Source organism: Scyliorhinus torazame, chromosome 14, assembly GCF_047496885.1.
Source record: "Scyliorhinus torazame isolate Kashiwa2021f chromosome 14, sScyTor2.1, whole genome shotgun sequence".
NCBI lineage: Eukaryota > Metazoa > Chordata > Chondrichthyes > Carcharhiniformes > Scyliorhinidae > Scyliorhinus > Scyliorhinus torazame.
Window position 1 is genome coordinate 91497891 of NC_092720.1, and position 22661 is coordinate 91520551.

General features: G+C 45.3%; 1 protein-coding gene across 6 annotated transcripts in view; it reads left to right on the plus strand.

Moving 5' to 3' along the window:
• LOC140389878 (uncharacterized) overlaps nt 1-22661 on the plus strand; it is a 148980-nt gene that overhangs the window by 85771 nt on the left and 40548 nt on the right. For 5 of the 6 annotated variants that reach the window (XM_072474476.1, XM_072474479.1, XM_072474478.1 and 2 more), the window contains 2 exons: nt 15991-16053; nt 21423-21561. In XM_072474476.1, the coding sequence (XP_072330577.1) occupies nt 15991-16053; nt 21423-21561 (202 nt within the window). The remainder of the gene's footprint in view (nt 1-15990; nt 16054-21422; nt 21562-22661) is intronic. The other variant, XM_072474480.1, reaches the window with a different exon arrangement.

Genomic DNA, 22661 nt, shown 5'->3' on the forward strand with positions numbered 1-22661 from the left:
GTCTGGTGACAGTGGGGAAGAAGCTGTTTTTGAGTCTGTTCATGCGTGTTCTCAGACTTCTGTATCTCCTGCCCGATGGAAGAAGTTGGAAGAGTGAGTAAGCCGGGTGGGAGGGATCTTTGATTATACTGCCCGCTTTCCCCAGGCAGCGGGAGGTGTAGATGGAGTCAATGGATGGGAGGCAGGTTCCTGTGATGGACTGGACGGTGTTCACGACTCTCTGAAGTTTCTTGAGGTCCTGGGCCGAGCAGTTGCCATACCAGGCTGTGATGCAGCCTGATAGGATGCTTTCTATGGTGCATCTGTAAAAGTTGGTAAGAGTCAATGTGGACATGCCGAATTTCCTTAGTTTCCTGAGGAAGTATAGGCGCTGTTGTGCTTTCTTGGTGGTAGCGACGACGTGGGTGGACCAGGACAGATTTTTGGAGATGTGCACCGCTAGGAATTTGAAACTGCTAACCATCTCCACCTCGGCCCCGTTGATGCTGACAGGGGTGTGTACAGTACTTTGCTTCCTGAAGTCAATTACCAGCTCTTTAGTTTTGCTGGCATTGAGGGAGAGATTGTTGTCGCTACACCACTCTACTAGGTTCTCTATCTCCCTCCTGTATTCGGACTCATCGTTATTCGAGATCCGGCCCACTATGGTCGTATCGTCAGCAAACTTGTAGATAGAGTTGGAACCAAGTTTTGCCACGCAGTCGTGTGTGTACAAGAAGTAGAGTAGGGGGCTAAGTACGCAGCCTTGCGGGGCGCCGGTGTTGAGGACTATTGTGGAGGAGGTGCTGTTGTTCACTCTTACTGATTGTGGTCTGTTGGTCAGAAAATCGAGGATCCAGTTGCAGAGTGGGGAGGCAAGTCCTAGGTCTTGGAGCTTTGATATGAGCTTGGCTGGGATTATGGTGTTGAAGGCGGAGCTGTAGTCAATAAATAGGAGTCTAATGTAGGAGTCCTTGTTTTCGAGATGCTCTAGGGATGAGTGTAGGGCCAGGGAAATGGTGTCTGATGTGGACCGATTGCAGCGGTATGCGAATTGCAGTGGATCAAGGCGTTCTGGGAGTATAGAGGTGATGCGCTTCATGATCAACCTCTCGAAGCACTTCATTATGACTGAAGTCAGGGCCACTGGTCGGTAGTCATTGAGGCACGTTGCCTGGTTCTTCTTTGGTACCGGTATGATGGTGGTCTTCTTGAAGCAGATGGGGACCTCGGAGTGGAGTAGGGGCAGGTTAAAGATGTCCGTGAATACCTCTGCCAGCTGGTCCGCGCAGGCTCTGAGTGCACGACCAGAGATCCCGTCTGGGCCCGTCGCCTTCCGAGGGTTCACTTTCAGGAAGGCCAATCTGACTTCGGAAGCTGTGATGGTGGGTATGGGTGAGTTATGGGCTGCTGGGGCACTCGCCAGCGGATTGTTGGTTACCTGCTCGAACCAAGCATAGAATGCATTCAGTTCATCGGGGAGGGGTGCGCTGCTGCCAGAGATACTGTTCGGCTTCGCTTTGTAGCCCGTTATGTTGTTTAGTCCTTGCCACAACCGCCAAGAGTCTGTCTGTGACTCTAGCTTGGTTTGATATTCTCTCTTGGCATTCCGGATGGCTTTGCGGAGGTCGTACCTGGATTTCTTGTATAGGTCAGGGTCATCTGCCTTGAACGCCTCAGATCTGTCCTTCAGTAGGGAGGCAATCTCGCGATTGAGCCATGGTTTCCGGTTGGGGAACGCACGTACTGCTTTCTTTGGCACGCAGTCGTCCACACATTTGCTGATGAAGTCTGTGATGGTGGTGGCATACTCATTTAAGTTGGTCGCTGAGTTCTTAAATATGGACCAGTTCACTGTCCCTAAGCAGTCACATAAGAGCTCTTCTGTCTCCTTGGACCAGCACTGCACAACCTCCTTAGCTGGATTCTCCCGCTTGAGTTTCTGCCTGTATGCCGGGAGAAGGAGCACCGTCTTATGGTCTAATTTCCCAAAGTGCGGTCAGGGGATGGAACGGTAGGCGCCCTTGATTTTTGAGTAGCAGTGGTCAAGAGTGTTGGCGCCCCTGGTGGGACAGGAGATGTGCTGGTGGAATTTTGGCAGTACACTCTTGAGGTTGGCCTTGTTGAAGTCTCCGGCCACGATGAACAAGGCCTCCGGGTGTTCTGTTTCGTAGTTGTTTATTACTGTGTATAGTTCGTCCAGCGCCTTCCTCACTACAAGTGCTAACCTGCATGGCTTTTTTCAGACCTCGTATTTAAAATGCCCTTGAGCATTTCTCTTTTATTTTCCTTGATGGTTTATCATTGTGCCAACCTAATTCATTTACCTCTTCCCATTCCAACCTTCCTTTCTCTGGTGTCTGCATGTTAGAAATTCCATTTATTTTTTCCCCCAATAATTATATAAATGCATCTTTTTCCCTGCTTGAGCTGGAAAATATAAAAAGCCAAGGAGAAAGCTTTCTTGCCTCCCTTAAATCCTCTCCACCACTGCCGACGAGAGAGGTGAAAGAGTTACGATTCGCTCCTTATCGGCACACTGATGTTAGGTCAGTTTTGAATGAGTTAAGACCTTGCCCATCGTTACTTTAAGCTCTTTTAAGTTCTACCTTTGACAAAGAGTCATTGGACTCGAAACGTTAGCTCTTTTCTCTCCCGACAGATGCTGCCAGACTTGCTGAGATTTTCCAGCATTTTCTCTTTTGTTACTTTAAGTTCACGAGCCACTGAAGACTGGAATTACTACCGCTGATCTTAGAGCCCAAACTCTGAACTTGTTTGTATGAGATTCCTTTGCCTGTGTTCTTCATCGAAACATGAGGGATGAACTTGGGTGAAGTGGCAAAACAGGTGGTAATGCACCAGCGTGCTGTGTAACGCAAGACAACAGTGTTCAGCTTGCTCTGCACTTCTTCCTCTATCCAACTGTACCCCCATTAATTGTTCATTTTCTTGTAAGCACATTAATACCCGCAGAAAAAAAAGTATGTCTCAGAACAGTGCAGAAATCTGTCAGCTAACATTCCCAGTATTAATTTCTAACCTGAGCATCAAATCCAGCCTGTTGATAATGAGGAGGCGAATTTCCCAGATTTGGTGGCGCATTGAGTAGCTTCCCTGACCCTGAGCCAGATGCTCTGGGTTTGAGTCCCACTCCAGGACCTGATGACCAAGGAAGGTACAGTCAAACCGGTTGAGTGTGTCAACCTGTAAATCCTTCCAAACAAGCCAAATGGCTGGCGGTAAGAGGGGAAGGGACTCCTGGGCAGCCATGCTTGATGTGCAGTGGCATCCTGACGACAGACTAGTGACCTGTTCCAGGGATTACTTGCTATGGAAACAGACAAAAGTCTGTTTTTATGCACCATTAGGTACAGGAAGAGAATAGGTGGAACTTTCCCACTCTCTCCATGAAAACAGTTATTGCACATTATATTGAAGTGCCCACTCTTTCGGTTTACCTTTTAGGGCGGTGTGATGTGCTCCTTTTAAGAGTAACCCTGATTATTTGCTGAGAAGCCCAAAAGTCAATCTGGGATCTGGGATCACCCCGCCACTGCTGCCAGCAGGACAAGAGAATACGCCAGCGTGAACGGACGGAGAGTTCCGGCCAAGTTTTTTTTTTTTATTCTTTACCCTGGAACCTTGCAGGGTTTTGTATCTCTTCACAGATACTCCGTTTGAATCGTACTCAAGCACTCCGCGGATCCTCTTGCTTCATTATTTTGCCTTGATTTTCTTTGTATATGCAAATCTGATCTATGAGCTCTGTGTAGCTTCATATCAAAATATCCCTTCATACTTGTTTCAAGCGTCATCGATTCGATATACCCAGTTCTGTCATATTGAATTGCCTTAAGTATGTAGTATTTCAGCCGACACAACATACTCAGTTGTTTACTACTTCAGTCTTTATGTTTCTAAGGGATCTTTCCTTTTCACCCCAGGGGCTCCGACACCTTGCGGTGCACTGGATCAGGATGTGCTTGCTCAGATATCTCTGGCAGAGGTCGCAGTTCTTATGCAGCAAAACCCTGTTCTTAGTTCTGAGTGGTTTAGCCGGATTAGTTTTGTTCTGACTTTGCCGAGTCGAAGCTGCTGCACAATTGCATAGCATGTGAACTTCGATCAACCTCGGCCTTAAATGTGCGACTTGAGCATCCTGAATCCTCTGGATAAAAACTGCCTGTGGTTCACAATCCTCTGAGTAAAAAAGGTTCCCCTCATTACAGTGTGAAATGGTCATTCCCTTATCCTGAAACTGTGCCTCCTATGTCTAGCTCTCCAGCGAGGGGAAGCAACCTCTCAACTTCTCCCGTGTCTAGTCCTATCTCGGAGTCTTACATGATTCCATGTGATTATCTATTGTACTCCTAAATTCCAGAGGGTATAGGCCCAGTCTTTTTGCATAAGACAACCCTTTCATCCCAGGAATCAACCTAGTGAACCTTTGTTGTATCCTCTCTAAGCCAAGTGTGATGGACGAAGACCTCACCCATATAATATTTGTATACTTTTTTTTATAGGGATATGCTCATTGCTATCTCACAAACTTTCAAACTGGAATCTATGGCTGTCTATGACCAAAAGCAAAAGGAGCTACCTTGTGGCGGGAATTCTCCGGTCATTGCGATTCACTTTTCCAGCGAGCACCGCACCGATGCCCACGAGGTTCCCAGTGGCATCAGGTGGTTACAGTGGGAAATCACATTGACAAGCGGCGGGAAGATAGAATCCCGCCACCAGCGAATGGCGCGCAGCCGGGAAACACGCGGCTGAGGAATCGGAGAATCCCACCTGTAGTATCTGAGAAATTTGCACCTTGTTATCCCTGAATAGACACTAACAATCGCCCTGTGGGATGCCAAGACCAAATTCAAAGGGAGGAATGCAAAAGCAATTTGCATTTCATAGCCCAAGCTGGCCAACTGGAATCTGTTTGTCTGCTAAGACAAAGGGCGCGTTCCAACGGCCTCGCTGCGTCTGAAAAGCAGCTCGCCGCAGCGCAGCATGGCCGATGAACGCCAGGAGACTCGACTTCCGGGATCTACCTGGCTCACACGCCTCGTGAGATCTAATGCGATCTTGCGAGACGTTGTGATTGGCTGTCAGGCAGAGAGAGTTGGGATAAAAGGTTCTTTTTCGGAATGGCAACCGGTGACGAGTGGTGTCCCACAGGGTTCAGTGTTGGGGCCACAGCTGTTCTCTTTATATATTAACGATCTAGATGACGGGACTGGGGTCATTCTGGCCAAGTTTGCCGATGATACAAAGATAGGTGGAGGGGCAGGTAGTATGGAGGAGGTGGGGAGGCTGCAGAAAGATTTAGACAGTTTAGGAGAGTGGTCCAAGAAATGGCTGATGAAATTCAACGTGGGCAAGTGCGAGGTCTTGCACTTTGGAAAAAAGAATAGAGGCATGGACTATTTTCTAAACGGTGACAAAATTCATAATGCTGAAGTGCAAAGGGACTTGGGAGTCCTAGTCCAGGATTCTCTAAAGGTAAACTTGCAGGTTGAGTCCGTAATTAAGAAAGCAAATGCAATGTTGTCATTCATCTCAAGAGGCTTGGAATATAAAAGCAGGGATGTACTTCTGAAGCTTTATAAAGCATTAGTTAGGCCCCATTTAGAATACTGTGAGCAATTTTGGGCCCCACACCTCAGGAAGGACATACTGGCACTGGAGCGGGTCCAGCGGAGATTCACACGGATGATCCCAGGAATGGTAGGCCTAACATACGATGAACGTCTGAGGATCCTGGGATTATATTCATTGGAGTTTAGGAGGTTGAGGGGAGATCTAATAGAAACTTACAAGATAATGAATGGCTTAGATAGGGTGGACGTAGGGAAGTTGTTTCCATTAGCAGGGGAGACTAGGACCCGGGGGCACAGCCTTAGAATAAAAGGGAGTCACTTTAGAACAGAGATGAGGAGAAATTTCTTCAGCCAGAGAGTGGTGGGTCTGTGGAATTCATTGCCACAGAGGGCGGTGGAGGCCGGGACGTTGAGTGTCTTTAAGACAGAAGTTGATAAATTCTTGATTTCTCGAGGAATTAAGGGCTATGAAGAGAGAGCGGGTAAATGGAGTTGAAATCAGCCATGATTGAATGGTGGAGTGGACTCGATGGGCCGAATGGCCTTACTTCCGCTCCTATGTCTTATGGTCTAATTCCCACCCATTGCAGGAAGGATGTTTACGAAGGTGGGGGAGTCCAGAACCAGGGGGCACAGTCTGAGGATACGGGGTAGATCATTTAAGACAGAGATGAGAAGAAATATCTTCACCCAGAGAGTGGTAAGCCTGTGAAATTCACTACCACAGAAAGTTGAGGCCAAAATGGCGGTATGTTTTCAAGGAGTAGTTAAATATAGCTCCTGGTGCAAAAGTGATCAAAGGATATGAGGGGGAAGGCAGGAACAGGCTATTGAGTCGTGATCATAATAGTGGAGCAGGCTCAAAGGGCTGAATGGTCTCCAACTGCACCTATATTTTATGTTTCTATGTTGTTGGTGGAGATTGTTTTTATAATTGCCCTGTAATAGTTTTATCCATTTGTAAACATATCATACAATTCCTGTTGAAACAGAAGCTACAATGTCAGACAAAATTACATAGTCAATTGTGTCTGACATGATAAAATTAATATTGGGGTCGTGTAGAGGTTATGCTGTAATAGAGGCATTACCATGCTATGATGGCTAACACTGCATAGTACAACAATGGAATTTTTGGAGCCACATATCATTTTTCCCTCCATTGTAGCTGAACATGAGAACCAGAGCCATAACCATATTATTCAGTTTCTGATGATACCTTATTCCTGGGTAGATGGTCGAGAGGTCCTAACTTGTTTGCATTGTATTTGTCCAAAAAATTGTTGCTATCATCTTTTTTTAGATTAAGACCCTCGGGATAGAATTATATTAATTATCTTAATCGGAACAATGGAGATGATCAATACCATTTTTAATTAAAAGTTTAGATTAGTTATTGCAATAAAGATCTGGAAGACAAAAGATGTGCAGGTTAGGTGGATTGTCCACGCTAAATTGCTCCTTAGTGTCCAAAAAAGGTTAGGTGGGGTTACTGGTTTACGGGGATAAGGTGGGGCATGGGCCTAGGTAGAGTGCTCTTTCAGAAGGTCAGTGTAGATTTGATGGGCCAAATGGCCACCTTCTGCACTGTAGTCATTAAAAAAAGGCAATCGCCACCAGCTTCTCAAGGGCAGCTAGGGATGGGCAATAAATGCTGCCCTAACCAGCGATGCTCACATCCCGTAAATAAATTTTTAAAAATTTAAAATAATTTACCGGTACTTCTCTGGATATAACACACATGGGCTTTGCATCCTTATTTGCATTGGCACAATTGACAAAACCATACCTCAAGAAATCATGTTCATGCTGCTTTGTTCCCGAATTAAGTATCTATTTGTAGGCTGTTCACCAGAGGCCCTGGAACTTTGTACACAGCTAACGCCAGCACTGCTCAGTCCTGCCGTGGATTCTTCTGAGCAACTCTCTCCAGCAGATTCAGTTGTGAGATCCTGGCCAGTAGCTACACGGCATATGTGTGTCTCTGGCTGTCTCTTCCTTGTAACAAAATGCTCCATCTTTACAGTCCTCGTGCCTTGCTTGCTGGCAGCTAGAAAATGGAAGAATCTCTCCTCTGCGATTCATCGCCAAAAGCATGTACATACCGGGCACTTGACGTCAAGTGTACATGCTGGGTGCATGACCTGCTTACTGCTGCTGCTTATGATCGTAAGACTGCACAGGGTCTCATTTAAAAGCCTGTAGCAGTTGCCATTCTCAATGTAAATGCTGTTAGCAGCCGTTGGGCGCTTATCTTACGATCGGGAATGCCGTGACCGATCGCTCCACGGGCCCCTCCCAATATCCACCTGCGACCACCTCACGGGTCGTGATCTGCACTTTGAAAAACCCTGCTCTAGAAGTTCCAAATTAATTCCAGTAATAGCTGCCCATCGGAAAGTGGAGAGGAGAGAGGAATTTGGTGAAATTACAATCACTAGAGAAGTGGTACTAAGCAATTTGATGGAGCTGCGGGCTGACAAGTCTCTGGCTTCAGATGAACTACATCCTAGGGTCTTAAAAGAGGCGGCTAATGAAATAGTAGATGTGTTGGTGTTAATTTTACATCATCTTCTGGATTCTGGAAATGTTCCATCAGACTGGAAAGTAGCAAATATAACTCCTGGACTCTAGAAGAGAGGGAGGCAGTAAAAGGATACTATAGCCCGGCTACCTTGGCACCTGTCATGGGGAACGTGTAAGAATTGATCATCAAAGAGGTTATAGGTGGACACTTAGAAAGAGTCAAGGTAACCGGGAAGAGTCAGCTTGGTTTTGTGGCGGGGAAATCGTATTTAACCAATTTATTGAAGTTCTTTGAAGAAGTGACATACATTGGGATAAAAGGGAGCTTGTAGACATACTGGGCGCGATTCTCCACTCCCACGCTGGTTGGGAGAATCGCCTGGGCTGCCAAAATTTCCGGGGACGCCGGTCCGACGCCCTCCCGCGATTCTCCCAAGCGGCGGGAACGGCCCGGTCGGGTTTCGCAGGCCGGAGAATCGCCGGAGACACCGAAAATGGCGATTCTCCGGCACCCCCGCTATTCTGAGGCTCAGGTGGGCCGAGCGGCCAGGCCAAAACGGCAGGTTCCCCCCGGCGCCGTCCACACCTGGTCGCTGCAGTCGTGGGCGGTGCGTGAACGCTGGGGGGGGCGGCCTGTGGGCGGGCGAGGGGGGATCCTGCACCGGGCTTTACCTGGAATGTGGGGTAGCCCGCGATCGGTGCCCACCGATCGTCGGGCCGTCCTCTCTGAACGAGGACCTCCTTCCTTCCACGGCCCCGCAAGATCCGTCCCCCATCTTCTTGCAGGGCGGACTTAGAGAGGACGGCAACCACGCATGCGCGGGTTGGCGGCGGCAACCCGCGCATGCGCAGATGACACCCGTTATGCGGCGCCGGCTGCGTCATCTATGCGGCGCCACTTTTACGCGGGCGACAAGGCCTGGCGCATGTAGGTGACGCGGCCCCGATCCTGGCCCATTGTCCGGGCCTGAATCGGTCAGGACCGGGGCCGTTCCGCGCCATCGTGAACCTCGACGGCGTTCACAACGGCGCGGCCACATCGGCGTGGGAGTGGAGAATCCCGCCCACTGTACTTGGAATTCAAGAAGGCATTTAACAAAGTGCCACATCAAAGGTTATTGCACAAAATAGGAGCTCGTGTAGGGGGTAACATATCAGCATGGATAGTTTGCTGACAGTATATAGAGAGTATGCATAAATGGATCTTTTTCTGATTGGAACGCAGTGATGCTTGGAACCCCGCAGGGGTCTGTGCGAGGGCCTCAGCTTTTTACAATTTATATCAATTGATTTAGATGAGCGAGCGAAGGCATGATAGCTAAATTTGCAGATGACACAAAGATATATAGGGAAGTATGTTGTGAAGAACATATAAGAAGGTTGCAGATATATATACATAGATTGAGTGAGTGGGCAAACATTTGGCAGATGGAGTACAATGTAGGAAAATGTGAAGATTAGCAGGAGGAATAAAAAATCTGAGTATTACTTAATCAGATAATGACTGTGGAATTCCGAGGTGCAGAGGGTCTACGTGTTCTAGTGCATGAGTCACAGAAAGTTAGCATGCAGGTACAACAAATAATCAAGGAGGTTAATGGAAAGATATCCTTTATTATGAGAGGAATTGAACATAAAAGTAAGGATGTTTTACTTCAGTTACACAGGGCCTTGGTGAGGCTGCATCTCGAATACTGTGTGCAGTTCTGGTCTACTATTTATGGAAGGATGTAAATGTGTTGCAGGTGGTTCAGAAGAGGTTTACTAAATGGTTACTTGGAATGAGCAGGCTGTCCTGTAAAGAAAGGTTGAACAGCCTGGGCTTGTTTCCACTGGAGTTTAGACGAATGAGGGGTAACTTGTTTGAAGTATATAATTCCTGAATGATCTTGACAAGGTGGATGTGGAAAGGGTGTTTCCACTTGTAGATGAGTCCAGAACTAGGGAGCACTGTTTTAAAATTAGGGGTTGCCCTTTTAGGGCAGAGATGAGGGGAATATTTCTCTCGCAGAGGGTTGTAAGATGTTGAAACCATCTGCCTCAGACGGCAGTGGAAGCGGGATCATAGAAATTATAGAATTTACAGTGTAGAAGGAGGTCATTTGGCCCATCATGTCTGCACCGACCCTACTTAAGCTCACACCTCCACCTGACGATATTGAGTTCTTCCTGCCCTCAGTCTGGTCTCAGCCAAAGGCTGAGTTGGATTTATAAACATTCCTTTGTTTTATTTCAAATAGCTTGCAAGCTATACTCATTCTGATCAACCAGGACCAATACTGTTCCTGAGATTCCCCAGATGAAGTGAGTGAAAACAAAGCACATAACATCTTATACACATGAACATAGAATCAAGTTTCACACACGACGAAATAAGGCAAGATGGCAAATGCAAGATTCTCATAGGTCTTTCTCACACATTCCTTGACCTGACCATATAAGCTGACCCTGGGGCCCCTTTCACCCAGCATCCTCTGCACAAAGAACCGGTCCTAATGGCTGCCCATCCCCTTTCTTCCTCTCTTGAATCCCACTTGCAGGCTGCACATTAAGATTTTACTCCTAACATGGCCTAACTGCCCATCATGCCTTTCTGTTCATTTCCTCATTCCCTCCTTTTATCATTCTATGATAACTACCATTCCCTTTCGCTACCTGCCGACAACGGGACACCATTATCGTTGTGGCAGATGCATTGGCCTGATGTCTGGGTTACGCTACACCTCCGTTCAGTGCAGGTGGAGAACAGACTTGTTATATGTTCCTCCACCTCTGCCTCAAGGGTCTCTATTGGTAGAGAAATGTTTGGGTAGGTATTCCCCCTAATGGTCAAAACGTGTGCTGACAATTCGCCAGACCACAAATAGTCCTGTTGCGGTCTCGGTCCAAATTTGGAGTTTGGTTAGACATACATCTCCCAGTGTCCATTATAAACAGCCCCGGGTTAATAACCTGTATCGATGCCTAGTCTGGAAGACCGTCCCGCAATTCATTACATTCCGTACATAAACAGCTCAATACATTTTTACAGCCACTGGCTCTCCTTCCGGGTTCCTTCTGGTTTGATGGTCACCAGTAACGGGATGTCATCTTGGTGAGTGGTGATGGGCCGAGTCTATCGGCATCATCCGAGCCATAGTCATCTTACAACACATAATAAGGCACCCAATAATTATACAATATACAATTATAATAACAAGTATTATCAATCCATGCATCAGGTAAAACCCCATGACCGAACTATGAGAGCTAACTCTGAGCTGAATCCTGCTTAGGATTTATATCTCCCTTCTAGTTGTACGGACTAGCAGATATCCCTGATCAATCAGGACTTCCGGATTTCCATTGCCACCATTCCCCCTTTTTTTCTGATCATTGATGTACATCATACGATTAAGGCCTGTTAAGCCTCCTCCTTCTATCGTTGCACCCCTGAGTGAGACTCGAAGAATCTCAAACTCCTCCTCCTTTGCTCTCTCAGTGATCCAAGCGGGTCGAAACTTTCCCTGATACATGTCGGATATTGCTACTGCATTTACTTTAATTTCTTTAATTTTGATTATGACTGGATTTTTATGAAAGTAATTTCCAACCATGACATTTTCACTTTATCATCTGTCCTATCGACGCTGCTAACAGGTTTCAATTCACTGGCATCCCGCTCCACTGATTACATAATACTAGTAAGTGCAGTTATCCCCTGCCACTCACAACCAAACATTCCTTTTCCCTTGTCCGAGTGGTTTGGGGATATGATCTATCCTGTGGCAAGGCATCATTTGCAGTGATACAGTCTCTAAACACTGTTAGGCTCATTTTACGTCCCCGAGTCATCCCAACATCTCTTAAGCTACGTACTCCCTCACTAATTGGTACCACAAGTTTGTCACTTCTCCACAACCTGCACATCCTTTCACAATCATTTCGTCGTCAGCTAGGTTTTCTCCGCAGTAATTACAATTTATCATTATCACACCATCCCATGGTCAAAATCTATCATGTGGTCACAAACCTCAATCATCAATGTTGCCTGATGTTTCACAAAACAATCATGACAAACTGAATTCCCCAAATTTCCCTGGGAGCTGAAGCATTTCCCCATTTCTGTCGTTCCAAATGCAATATCAACTCACCTGAATGCTATATCTGCCATTCTCCTAGGTCTCCTTGTCCAAACTACTGGGCTACAAAATGTGCCACATCCTTGACATGATGTTTCATTATGTTGACAATGAATCATTTTAAACTGGGGTCCTTTAATAACAGCCCTTGATCTATCATCCCATATTCTCAATTCCTTACTGATTACGTTTCTTCGTTTGCTGCCGATAGGTTGCCTATGGATTATAATAATCCTTCTTTTATCATTTAATTCGGTCGGATGATTTAGTTCTGATACAATTCCTTTGCTCCAGATGCCACTGATTCTCTAATTCAACTTCCTCCGTGTTGCTATCAGCTTTGATTAAAAAGTACAAATTACTTTTGCTGCTCCTAGGAAAAAGAGGGCCTGCGTACTCTAATGACCATTCTTCCATCGGTGTCTCAGTTTTTTTGATGCTACTCCCTGTTTCTCCACCATTTTCTTTCCTGAATTTTTTTTTTAAATGGATGCCCATCTGGCTTGTTCTTCGTCCTCCTTAACTTTACTCCCATCGACTGAATTCGCGCCTTGCTGGCAACCCTGTCTCTTGTTCAACTCTGTCAATTCTAATAATTCGTTTGTGACATAAATTTTCTTTCCAGCTGATAAATTTTCAATTTCTGCTATCACTTTTGGTATGGCTGCCAGACATTTTGCGATATCCGGAAAATTTTATTCAGCCCTTGCCCAATTTCCTGTCAATGTTTGATAGGTGTCTGAGTACTATGATTAGCAAGCACCATACCATATCCATTTGCGTATAGATCAAATTTAATGCTCAAATCGTCCTCTTCAGGTCTCTCCTCTAGTGGCCCAGATGTTGCTACAGCTGTTTTTAACTGGTCCAAACGCCTCTGTGCTTCACTGGTCCACTTAAAATCCCCTTTCCAAAGTTTCATAAATGGGTCTAGCATAAAGACTAAAGTCTTCCACTACTGGTCTCAAATACCCAAAATTCCCATGATTTGCTAAACTCCGTTTCGTGAAACGGGCACTGCAATTCTAGCAACTTTCTCTCTCATCCCAACACTGGCTTCCCTACCTGCCCTTGACACTGAATACACTAGATAGTCGACTTCGCTCCTGCCCATCTGGCATTTCTTTAACCCTATCTTAAATCCTGCTTCATTAAGTGTTTTAATAATTTTGGTCACTCTTTCAACATGTGTCACCCTGATCATCATCTCCAATTAACACATCATCAATATATACTAAAGCCAAATCATCTTTAATCAGCTCCCTTACTATTACCTGAACGTGGTTCGGGGAATTAACATATCCTTGTGGCAATTTACAGTATACGTAATGTTTAGTGCCAAAGGTAAATGCTGTCTTTTCCCTGCTCTCTGGGTCTAACGTAACACTGTTGGCTAAATCTCTGCTAGTTAAATAAGTTTTGCCTGCCACCTTCTCCAATGTAGTTTGTGGATTTATTAAATACCGTTTATCCTTCTTTTTTTTTGTGACCTTATTTAATGCTTTGCAATTCGTTAACATTCTAAATGTACCAGCAGGCTTGCTAACTGCCTGAAGTGGGCTATTCATCGATGCACATGTGACTTCTTGAATGAATCCCTGCTGTTCTAACTCTTTGATCATTATCTCCAGCTCATATTTGGCACCTCGGGTCAAGGGATATTGCTTTTACGGCCTGTGTCGGTCTCCCTGGATTGTGTGCTGGAATTGTGTGCTGATTAACCCTGTGTCATTCTTTCTATTGCTAGGTTTCCTTTCCTTATTCCCTCTATGTTATCAATTGGTTTTAATATCTTATTTTTTAAAATTTCTGCATCTATTTTTATTAATCTTTCCCTGCCATCAGATTCTCATTTCCTGATACTGCAAGTAATACTCCTAATCTAAGCTCCGGTCCCATATCTTTATTCCCTAAAGCTCCGTCTGCAATGTAGTTCACATTCTAAACTTCATTTCTTCTGCTAGTGACTTTCTTGCAAGTCAGTGGGCACTAGGATCCGGTGGAGCTGTGCCGTATCACTTCCACCGACTACCTCCTAATGCTGGTCTCATTGGTCCCCGTGTTTCTAGCCCCTTACTGCCACAATGCCCCTCTCCACTATCCCAATATAACACAAGGGCATGTTTTAATTCATTTTTCCTTGAAAGCGGTATCCTGCTGCAGTCCCCATTCTACCTGCTCTCGGGACTGCCTACCCCCCTGGGATCAGTGCTTGCAGCATCCCCTCAAGTTCTGAGTGCTTATACACCAAGGCCCTACAGTAGTCGAATAGTCCCCAGTACTTGCCTAACCCCTCTTACGGTTTGGGGTTTGGGCATCTCTAAAATGGCCTTCTTCCTTTCTACTGGGATCTTCCTTTCCTACTGTGTAATCTTAAAATAAAGTTTAAAAATCCATAGTCTTTGCTATATGAAAATCCCCGAATCTTAAATTTGATGTGTAGTGAATTTACAGAGGAAATTCTGAAATCTCTACAAATTTGGAACACACAGAACAAAATTTTTTAATGTAGGTACATCATGGCTGCCTCTAACAAAGGAGCACATGGACCCGGCCCACACCGAATACATCGTCTTCGCATTTCAATTTTAGATTCCTTTGTTCTCTCCCCTTTTTATTTAAGCAGCCAAGACTATGCCGAGTTCGACTACTCATTTACAAATCCCAATTTATACATTTTGATTCTGCTTTTTGTTTACTTCCTGAGAATTGTGTTCTAAATAACTTCCACAATGTTAATCATTATTACTGATTTTCTAAAGAACTTTCAAATACTTGCCCCGTTTTAAATCTCACTTTAGCTGCCGTGTATACCTCCTAATTGATGTGCAACTTCGTTTTGCAAAACACAACATTTTAAAAACTAGGAATACCAGAGGAAGTTCACAAATTCTTATTAAACACACACACTCATTCATCCACCGAGATCTCCACTCAAACGAAAGGAATTCAAAGCATCATACTTTCATTCATCGCAACCAACTGGACAATAAACTTCTTTTTTGCACAGAAACACAATGTGCTTTTTCCCTTTTCCCTTCAAAACTGTAAAGTAAATTTAAACAATCCTGAAGCCTCCTCTGTTCCAATACGGTTCTGAATTTTCCAAGTCTCTGATTCCCCCTAGTGGCCATTCATCTCCCAACTTTTTTTCACTCATAAGGCATCTCTCCCAAGAACAAAATCTATCTTAGCCAATTGGAATTGTACGGAATTGAATTGTCTCCAGAACATTCCATCAGCGGTCTTAACTGAATTGGCTCTGTGACATTCCCTCAACCCGTTAAAGACCTTAACCGGATTAAAGTGTAATTTAATATAACCAATTTTTAATTTTCAACCCACATGCAACTGAATTACCAGGCAATATTACCTCAGTTACCAACTGAATTATTACCCCGTATTCCCGCAGTCACGTTTTAACCCTCAGCTTACATCGACTGAAATTAAGTTTTCTAATCCGCCAGACTGGCCTTTGATTTTGTCGAACGATCTTACCCGACCATAGGCGAGTGACCAAACCCGCTTCGGACTCCGAGGCAGGGGAAAACCGACGTGGTCCTTTATAATCTACTCACACCGTGGGCCCATTTCCCCTCTCTCAGTCCAAAGCTGGGTTAATTCTGATTTCGCGGATAGTCAGGAATTTGCCCTTGAAATCTCCTGACACCAAATGGCGATATTGAGTTCTTCCTGCCCTCAGTCTTGTCTCAGTCAAAGGCTGAGTCAGATTTATAAACATTCCTTTGTTTTATTTCAAATAGCTTGCAAGCTGGACTCATTCTGATAACCCAGGACCAACACTGTTCCTGAGATCCCCAGAGGAAGTGAGTGAAAACAAAGCACATAACATCTTATACACATGAAAATGGAATCAAGTTTCGCACACGACCAAATAAGGCAAGATGGCAAATGCAAGATTCTCATAGGTCTTTCTCACACATTCCTTGACCTGACCATATAAGCTGACCCTGGGGCCCCTTTCACCCAGCATCCTCTGCAGCATCCTCTGCACAAAGAACCGGTCCTAATGGCTGCCCATCCCCTTTCTTCCTCTCTTGAATCCCACTTGCAGGCTGCACATTAAGATTTTACTCCTAACTTGGCCTAACTACCCATCATGCCTTTCTGTTAATTTCCTCACACCCTATCCCAGTAATCCCACCTAACCTTTTTGGACACTAAGGGCAATTTAGCATGGCCAGTCCACCTAACCTCCACGTCTTTGGACTGTGGAAGGAAACCGGAGCACCCGGAGAAAACCCACAGACATGGGGTGAACGTGCAGACTCCGCACAGACAGTGACTCAGGCCAGGCATCGAACCTGGGGCCCTGGAGCTGTGAAGCAACAGTGCTAACCACTGTGCTACCGTGCACCATTGAACATTATTAAGGCAGTGGTAGAAGGATTCTTGTTAGGCAAGGTAATCAAAGGTTTAAAGCACATGGGGCTATGGGTAACGTTTAAAGCTCATGGGATTACAGGTAGTGTTTAAAGCGCATGGGATTATGGGTAATGTCTTGAGATCGATGGAAAGCTGATTAGCAGACAGGAAGCAAAAGTTTGGAATAAATTAGTCTTTTTCTGATTGGCAGGCAGTGACTAGTGGGGTACTGCAGGGACCTGTGCAAGGACCCCAACTGTTCACATTATATATTAATGATTTGGACAAGGGAACTAAATGTAGTATCTCCAAACTTTCAGATGATACAAAGGTTGGGTGGGAAGGTGAACTGTGAGGAGGATGCAGCGGGATTTTGACAGGCTGAGTGAATGGGCACATGCATGGCAGATGCAGTATAATGTGGATAAAAGTGAAGTTCTCCACTTTGGTAGCAAAAATAAGAAGGCAGATTATTATTTGAATGGGTATAAATTGAGAGAGGTGGATACTCAGCGAAACCTTAGTGTCCTCATGCATCAGTCACTGAAGGTAAGCACACAGGTACAGCAGGTAGTAAAGAGATCAAATGGTATGTTGGCCTCCATAGCGAGCGGATTTGAGTATAGGAATAGAGATGTTTTACTGCAGTTGTATAGGGCATTGGTGAGGTCACACCTGGAGTATTGTGAGCAGTTTTAGTGTCCTTATCTGAGGAAGGATGTTTCTGCTATGGAGGGAGTACAGCAATTTACCAGGCTGATTCCTGGGATGGCAGGACTGTCATTTGAGGAGAGACTAAATCAGATAAGATTATATTAATTGGAGTTTAGAAGAGTGAGAGGGGATCTCATAAAAAATTACAAAATTATATCAGGGTTAGACAGGGTAGATTCAGAAAGAATGTTCCCGATCTCTTTGTTGATATTGGGGGAGTCCAGAACTATGGGTCATAGTTTGAGGATAAGAGGTAAACCTTTTAGGTAAGGACTCGGGTGAGGAGAAATCTTTTCACCCAGAGAGTGGTGAATCTGTGGAATTCGCTACCACAGAAAGTAGTTGAGGTCAAAATGTTGTGTAATTTCAAGAAGGAATTAGGAATGCTCTTGTGGCTAAAGGAATCAAGGGATATAGGGGGAAGGCGAGATCAGGGTATTGAACTTGATGATCAGCTATGATCATAATGAATGTCACAGAAGGCTCGACGGACCTCCTCCTGCTTCTATTTTCTATGTTATCAGGGTAGATAGAAATGTGGAAATCAAAATGCAAACAGATCAGCCATGATCTTACTGAATGGTGAGCAGGCTCTCTGAGCCGAATTACCTCCTTCTGATGATATGTTCTTGGACGCAGTATTATCCGGGAACACGGAATTGTCTTTTATTATCAAAATGCGTAATGGTCACCTTGGTGTAGAAGCAAATTTAAAAAATCAGTCAGTGCCTTTACAAGGAAGGGGGGGGGGTGGAATATTGCCAAAGAAAAATTAATGAGAAAAAATAATTTAAAATAAAAAAAATCACTGTGATTGGATTTAAAAGTGCCCAAATACCTTTTATGACAAACTGATCTGAGATAAATCTTAGAGCCTATGTTCAGTTGTAACAAGAGAATAATCCTAAGGAAAATGGAGCTGAGAGTATTGTGCTCCTGTATTCTTTTGTGCAAGTCTGGTGAACTCAATTCAGCACGGTCAGATCATTATCAGAATTTGACAAGGCTCATTTTCCACAAGTATGGGTAGTGCATAAATGGGAAGGCTAAAAAATCATGAGAGAAGCAGCTTTAAAGGTTGAAGCCAGCATGTGCAGGTTAGGTGAATTGGCCATGCTAAATTACACTTAGTGTCCAAAAAGGTGGGGTGGGGTGGGTTACGGGGATAGGGTGGAGTGTGGACTTGGGTAGGGTGCTCTTTCCAAGGATCGGTGCAAATTTGATGGGCCGAATAGCCTTCTTCTACACTGTAAACTCTAGGATTCTATAATGCCACCATCTTCCCCTCACTCCCCTGCCAGCATTAGCAGGGGCCGTTCTCTCCAGGATAGCTGGTCCACTCCTCCTTCACCCCCAACATCTCACCCCTCACCCTCTTCCCATGGCACCTTCCCCTGAAGGTGCAACACTTTCCCTTTTACACCCTCCCTGCTCACAATCCAAGGACCTAAACACTATTTTCAGGCGAAGCAGCACCTCTTTCAATCTGGTCTATTGCATTTGCTGCTCCCAATGCGGTCTACTCTATATTGGAAAGAATAAACACAGAATGGGCGATCGCTTTGCATAACACCTTCAATTTGTGCGCATGCAGGACCTAGAGCTTCCTGTTGCTTGCTATTTCAACTTACCATCCTGCTCTCATGTCCACATGTCCATCCTTGGCCTGCTGCAATCTTCCAGTGAAGCCCAACGCAAACTGAAGAAACAGCACTTCATCTTTTGATCATAACAGTCTTCCGGACTTAACACTGAGTTCAACAACTTCAGACTGTGGTTTCTCTTCAATATTTACCCCAATTTTATTCCCATCAATTTATTTTCATTTCTTCCATCGATCCGTTTTTCACTCGCCATTGTCTCCCCTCCCCCCACCTCACTGGGCCATCTGTTCCCTGTTCCAACCTGTCCTTTGACACGCTACTTACCTTTGTTGGCATTAACACATTCTGATCTCTAAATATGCCACTATCAGCACCCTTCTAAGTAATGATCACCAGCACACATTCCCTTTGTCTTTTTGTCCATGGCATCTTTGTCAATCTCACCTGTTCATGGTCCTCCATCCAGCCCCTACTGCTCCACACCCCCACAATAGTATAACTCTCATCCTATTTCCCATTCTCTCTAACTTTGACCAGGAGTCATCCAGACTCAAAACTTTAACTCTGTTCTCTCTCCACAGATGCTGTTAGACCTGTTGAGATTGTCCAGCATTGTCTATTTTTGTTAAAGGTTTGCTGCTTCACTTGAAGTTTAACATGCTGCTTGCTATGACTCCATATAAAGGTAGTGGCAGGAAGTGAAGACAGTCACACACCTAGCCTTCCATTTCTATAATGCTTTAACATGAATTTTGTAACAGGCACTTACAATTGCTTCGAAATTTACAAATAACTTGCACATTGTGACACCAAGTGAGAAGGACATCTGAATCTACTGCCGCACTTTATTTAATCATACATTCCCACAAGGTTGAATGTTGGCCGGGTCTTTGATGCACCTCTGTGATTCTTCCAAACACTGAAAACTATGGATGGAAGCTCATCATCTTTAAAGCTAATTGTTTTACTAACTACAAGACCATTTCCTGCTCCAACTTGAGGCATCCCCAGAAGGAGTTTCTAATTTTATAAACTAAACGGAGGCCACATCTGCCAAGCCACCCCCCTGCAGGATGGCATGCAGCTGCTGCTGTGACCTACTGATCCCAATGTCTCTGGTGGGGGAGGGAACTAAGAGAAGCCTTGCGGGTCAAATGGCCTTGAGGCTCAAGTGACCAGCTACCTCCAAGCAGCTGCTGGGCTTTGAACTCAACAAGGAGCTCGACCTCAATCAAGAAGAGCCGACTGCAGGTCAGTAGCCATTGTCAGGCTCACCCCATCTCACCAGCCAGAGGAAGGAACGGGTCAGCACACCATCCAATTCCCCTCATTACAACTTGTCCCCCTAATTCCATGGGACTGGGAAGTGTTTTATGTTTTGCTTGTTCTTTTAAAAAATACGGCACCTGTACACAACCAGGGAGAGACAAACAGGATTGATTGAGGCACTGGTGACTTCCCAACCGCAAGTTTAGTAGTTAGTGCAAAGGGATAGAACCTTCTCCATTTCAGTGTCAGCATCACACATTTCCAGATTGGTTACAAAAGACAAAGATTCAAAGGAAAACTCTCATATCAACATGCTAGTTAGTCCTTGAAAAAAAGAAAGGAAAACAGGCCAGATTACTGTGGTTACCATGTTCTCAAATACAACTCATAATGGGTATAATGAGAGCTATATGCAAATAAGTTATATATTCCAGGAGGTAATACATTTACAACGAAGGCTGAGTGTCTGGAGGACATTGTGAAACTTTTAAATATTAATTATAAGAGCTTGGGAGAAAGTGATTTTTGTAAGTGGCAAACACCATTAGTAAATTGCATTATGAGAAAAATGTTCATCTTTCCTTGCTTGTCCTAGTAGGGCCATTTAAACTCTGACCCGATGGTAATGCATGGGATGTTGCTTTGCCATCTCTTTGCACTGTCACTAAGATCTCTCAGGTGCACCTCTCTGATCCAATAAACCTTTCATTCATCCGACCTTCTTTCTTTAGCAGCACTTCTCCAGCTACATCAAAGATACATATATTTCTGCTCCAGCAGCTAATCTCAAAGACATTTCTTTAAACAACTTCAACCGTCTACATCTTGCAGCAGCCTCCAACAGTGAAACTTGCAATTAGAAACCTTTTTAATGCGTTGAGCTTGTCTGACACATCTTAATAACCTGTCTATGGGGAATCATAATCCCTTTTCTTCCCATATAGGTGAAGTCTTCAAGACTTGGAAATTCCAATGAAATGTTATTATTTTTGATCTTGTGACAAGGTTCCTTTTGTGGCCTGTTCAATTACCTCATACATTTGCTTATAAAGAACATGTTTACAATTTTGTGAGGAATATTTCTCCCCTCCGATGGAAATGAGGACTTTGTACAATGGAACTTGTGTGTGTTCATGAGTACTCACTGTACTGTTTAACAATTATATGCTGCACTGCTATATTTCGATAGAGGGATCGGTAAAGATCTTTTTTTATTTTAATAGGAAATTGAATTCCTAGACATGACGCCTCTTAAATGTAAAAGCTACTTTGAAGTATATTTGGAACAACCAGAAGATCTTCAAATAACGCTAATGGATATAGATTCGGGTGAAACAATGTGGACCTCAAAAGTGCGGGAGTGTAAGTATTTCCAGAATACATACTCACTCTTAGATACCTTTAAACTGAACTTGTTTGCTGAGTTTAGTTTGCAACTATTTGATGGGCTGATTTAATTCTCTTTGCGAATGACATATGGGGCGGAATTCTCTGACCCCCGCACCGGGTCGGAGAATCGCCGGGGGGGACGGCGTGATTCCGCCCGCCGAATTCTCCGGCACCGAAAATTCGGCTGGGGTGGGAATCGGGGTCGGCGCCCCCCCCCCCCCCCCCCCCCCCCCCCCCGGCGATTCTCCGGCCCGCGATGGGCCAAAGTCCTGCTGCTGTCATGCCAGTCCCACTGGCGTGAATCAAACCACCTACCTTACCGGCGGGACTGGAGGCGCGGGGGGCTCCGGGGTCCTGGGGGCGGCGCGGGGTGATCTGGCCCCGGGGGTTGCCCCCAAGGTGGCCTGGCCTGCGATCTGGACCCACCAATCCGTGGGCGGGCCTGTGCCGTGGAGGAATTATTTTCCTTCCGCCTGGCTACAGCCTCTGCGACACATCCCCCCCCCCCCCGCCCATGCGCGGGGATGACGTCAGCAGTCGCTGACACTCCCGCGCATGCGAGGACTTCCGCCGCCCGGCGCAGTCCCTTCGGCCCCGGCTGGTGTGGCGCCAAAGGCCTTTCCCACTGGCCAGCGGCGCGCCAACAACTCCGGCGCGGGCTTAGCCCCTCAAGATGAGGGCTTGGCCCCTAAAGGTGCAGAGAAATCGCACCTTTGGGGCGGCCCGACGCCACTCCTTCCCGCCGCCACACCGGGTAGGGGAGAATCCCGGCCATGATGTGTCGAGAGTCTTTCACAGCTATTCACTTTTTACTACCTGAATGTTGTAGGTTTGTATGTTTCATTTTTACCACTGCAAATGAGATCTGACATTCTAGTTCCCCAAATATTTTGAATTATCATTGCCTCTGATTGCGATATCAGGGGGGAAAAATCTATTCACCCCTTGTAACAGAAACAAGACATTCACAGTGTTCTTTATGTCTGCTGCCCAAGTACTGATTTCCATGATCATCTGGAGAGTTTTTATTTTGATTGGACATAATGGGCACTGCCGGTTTTCTCTTTGAGTGA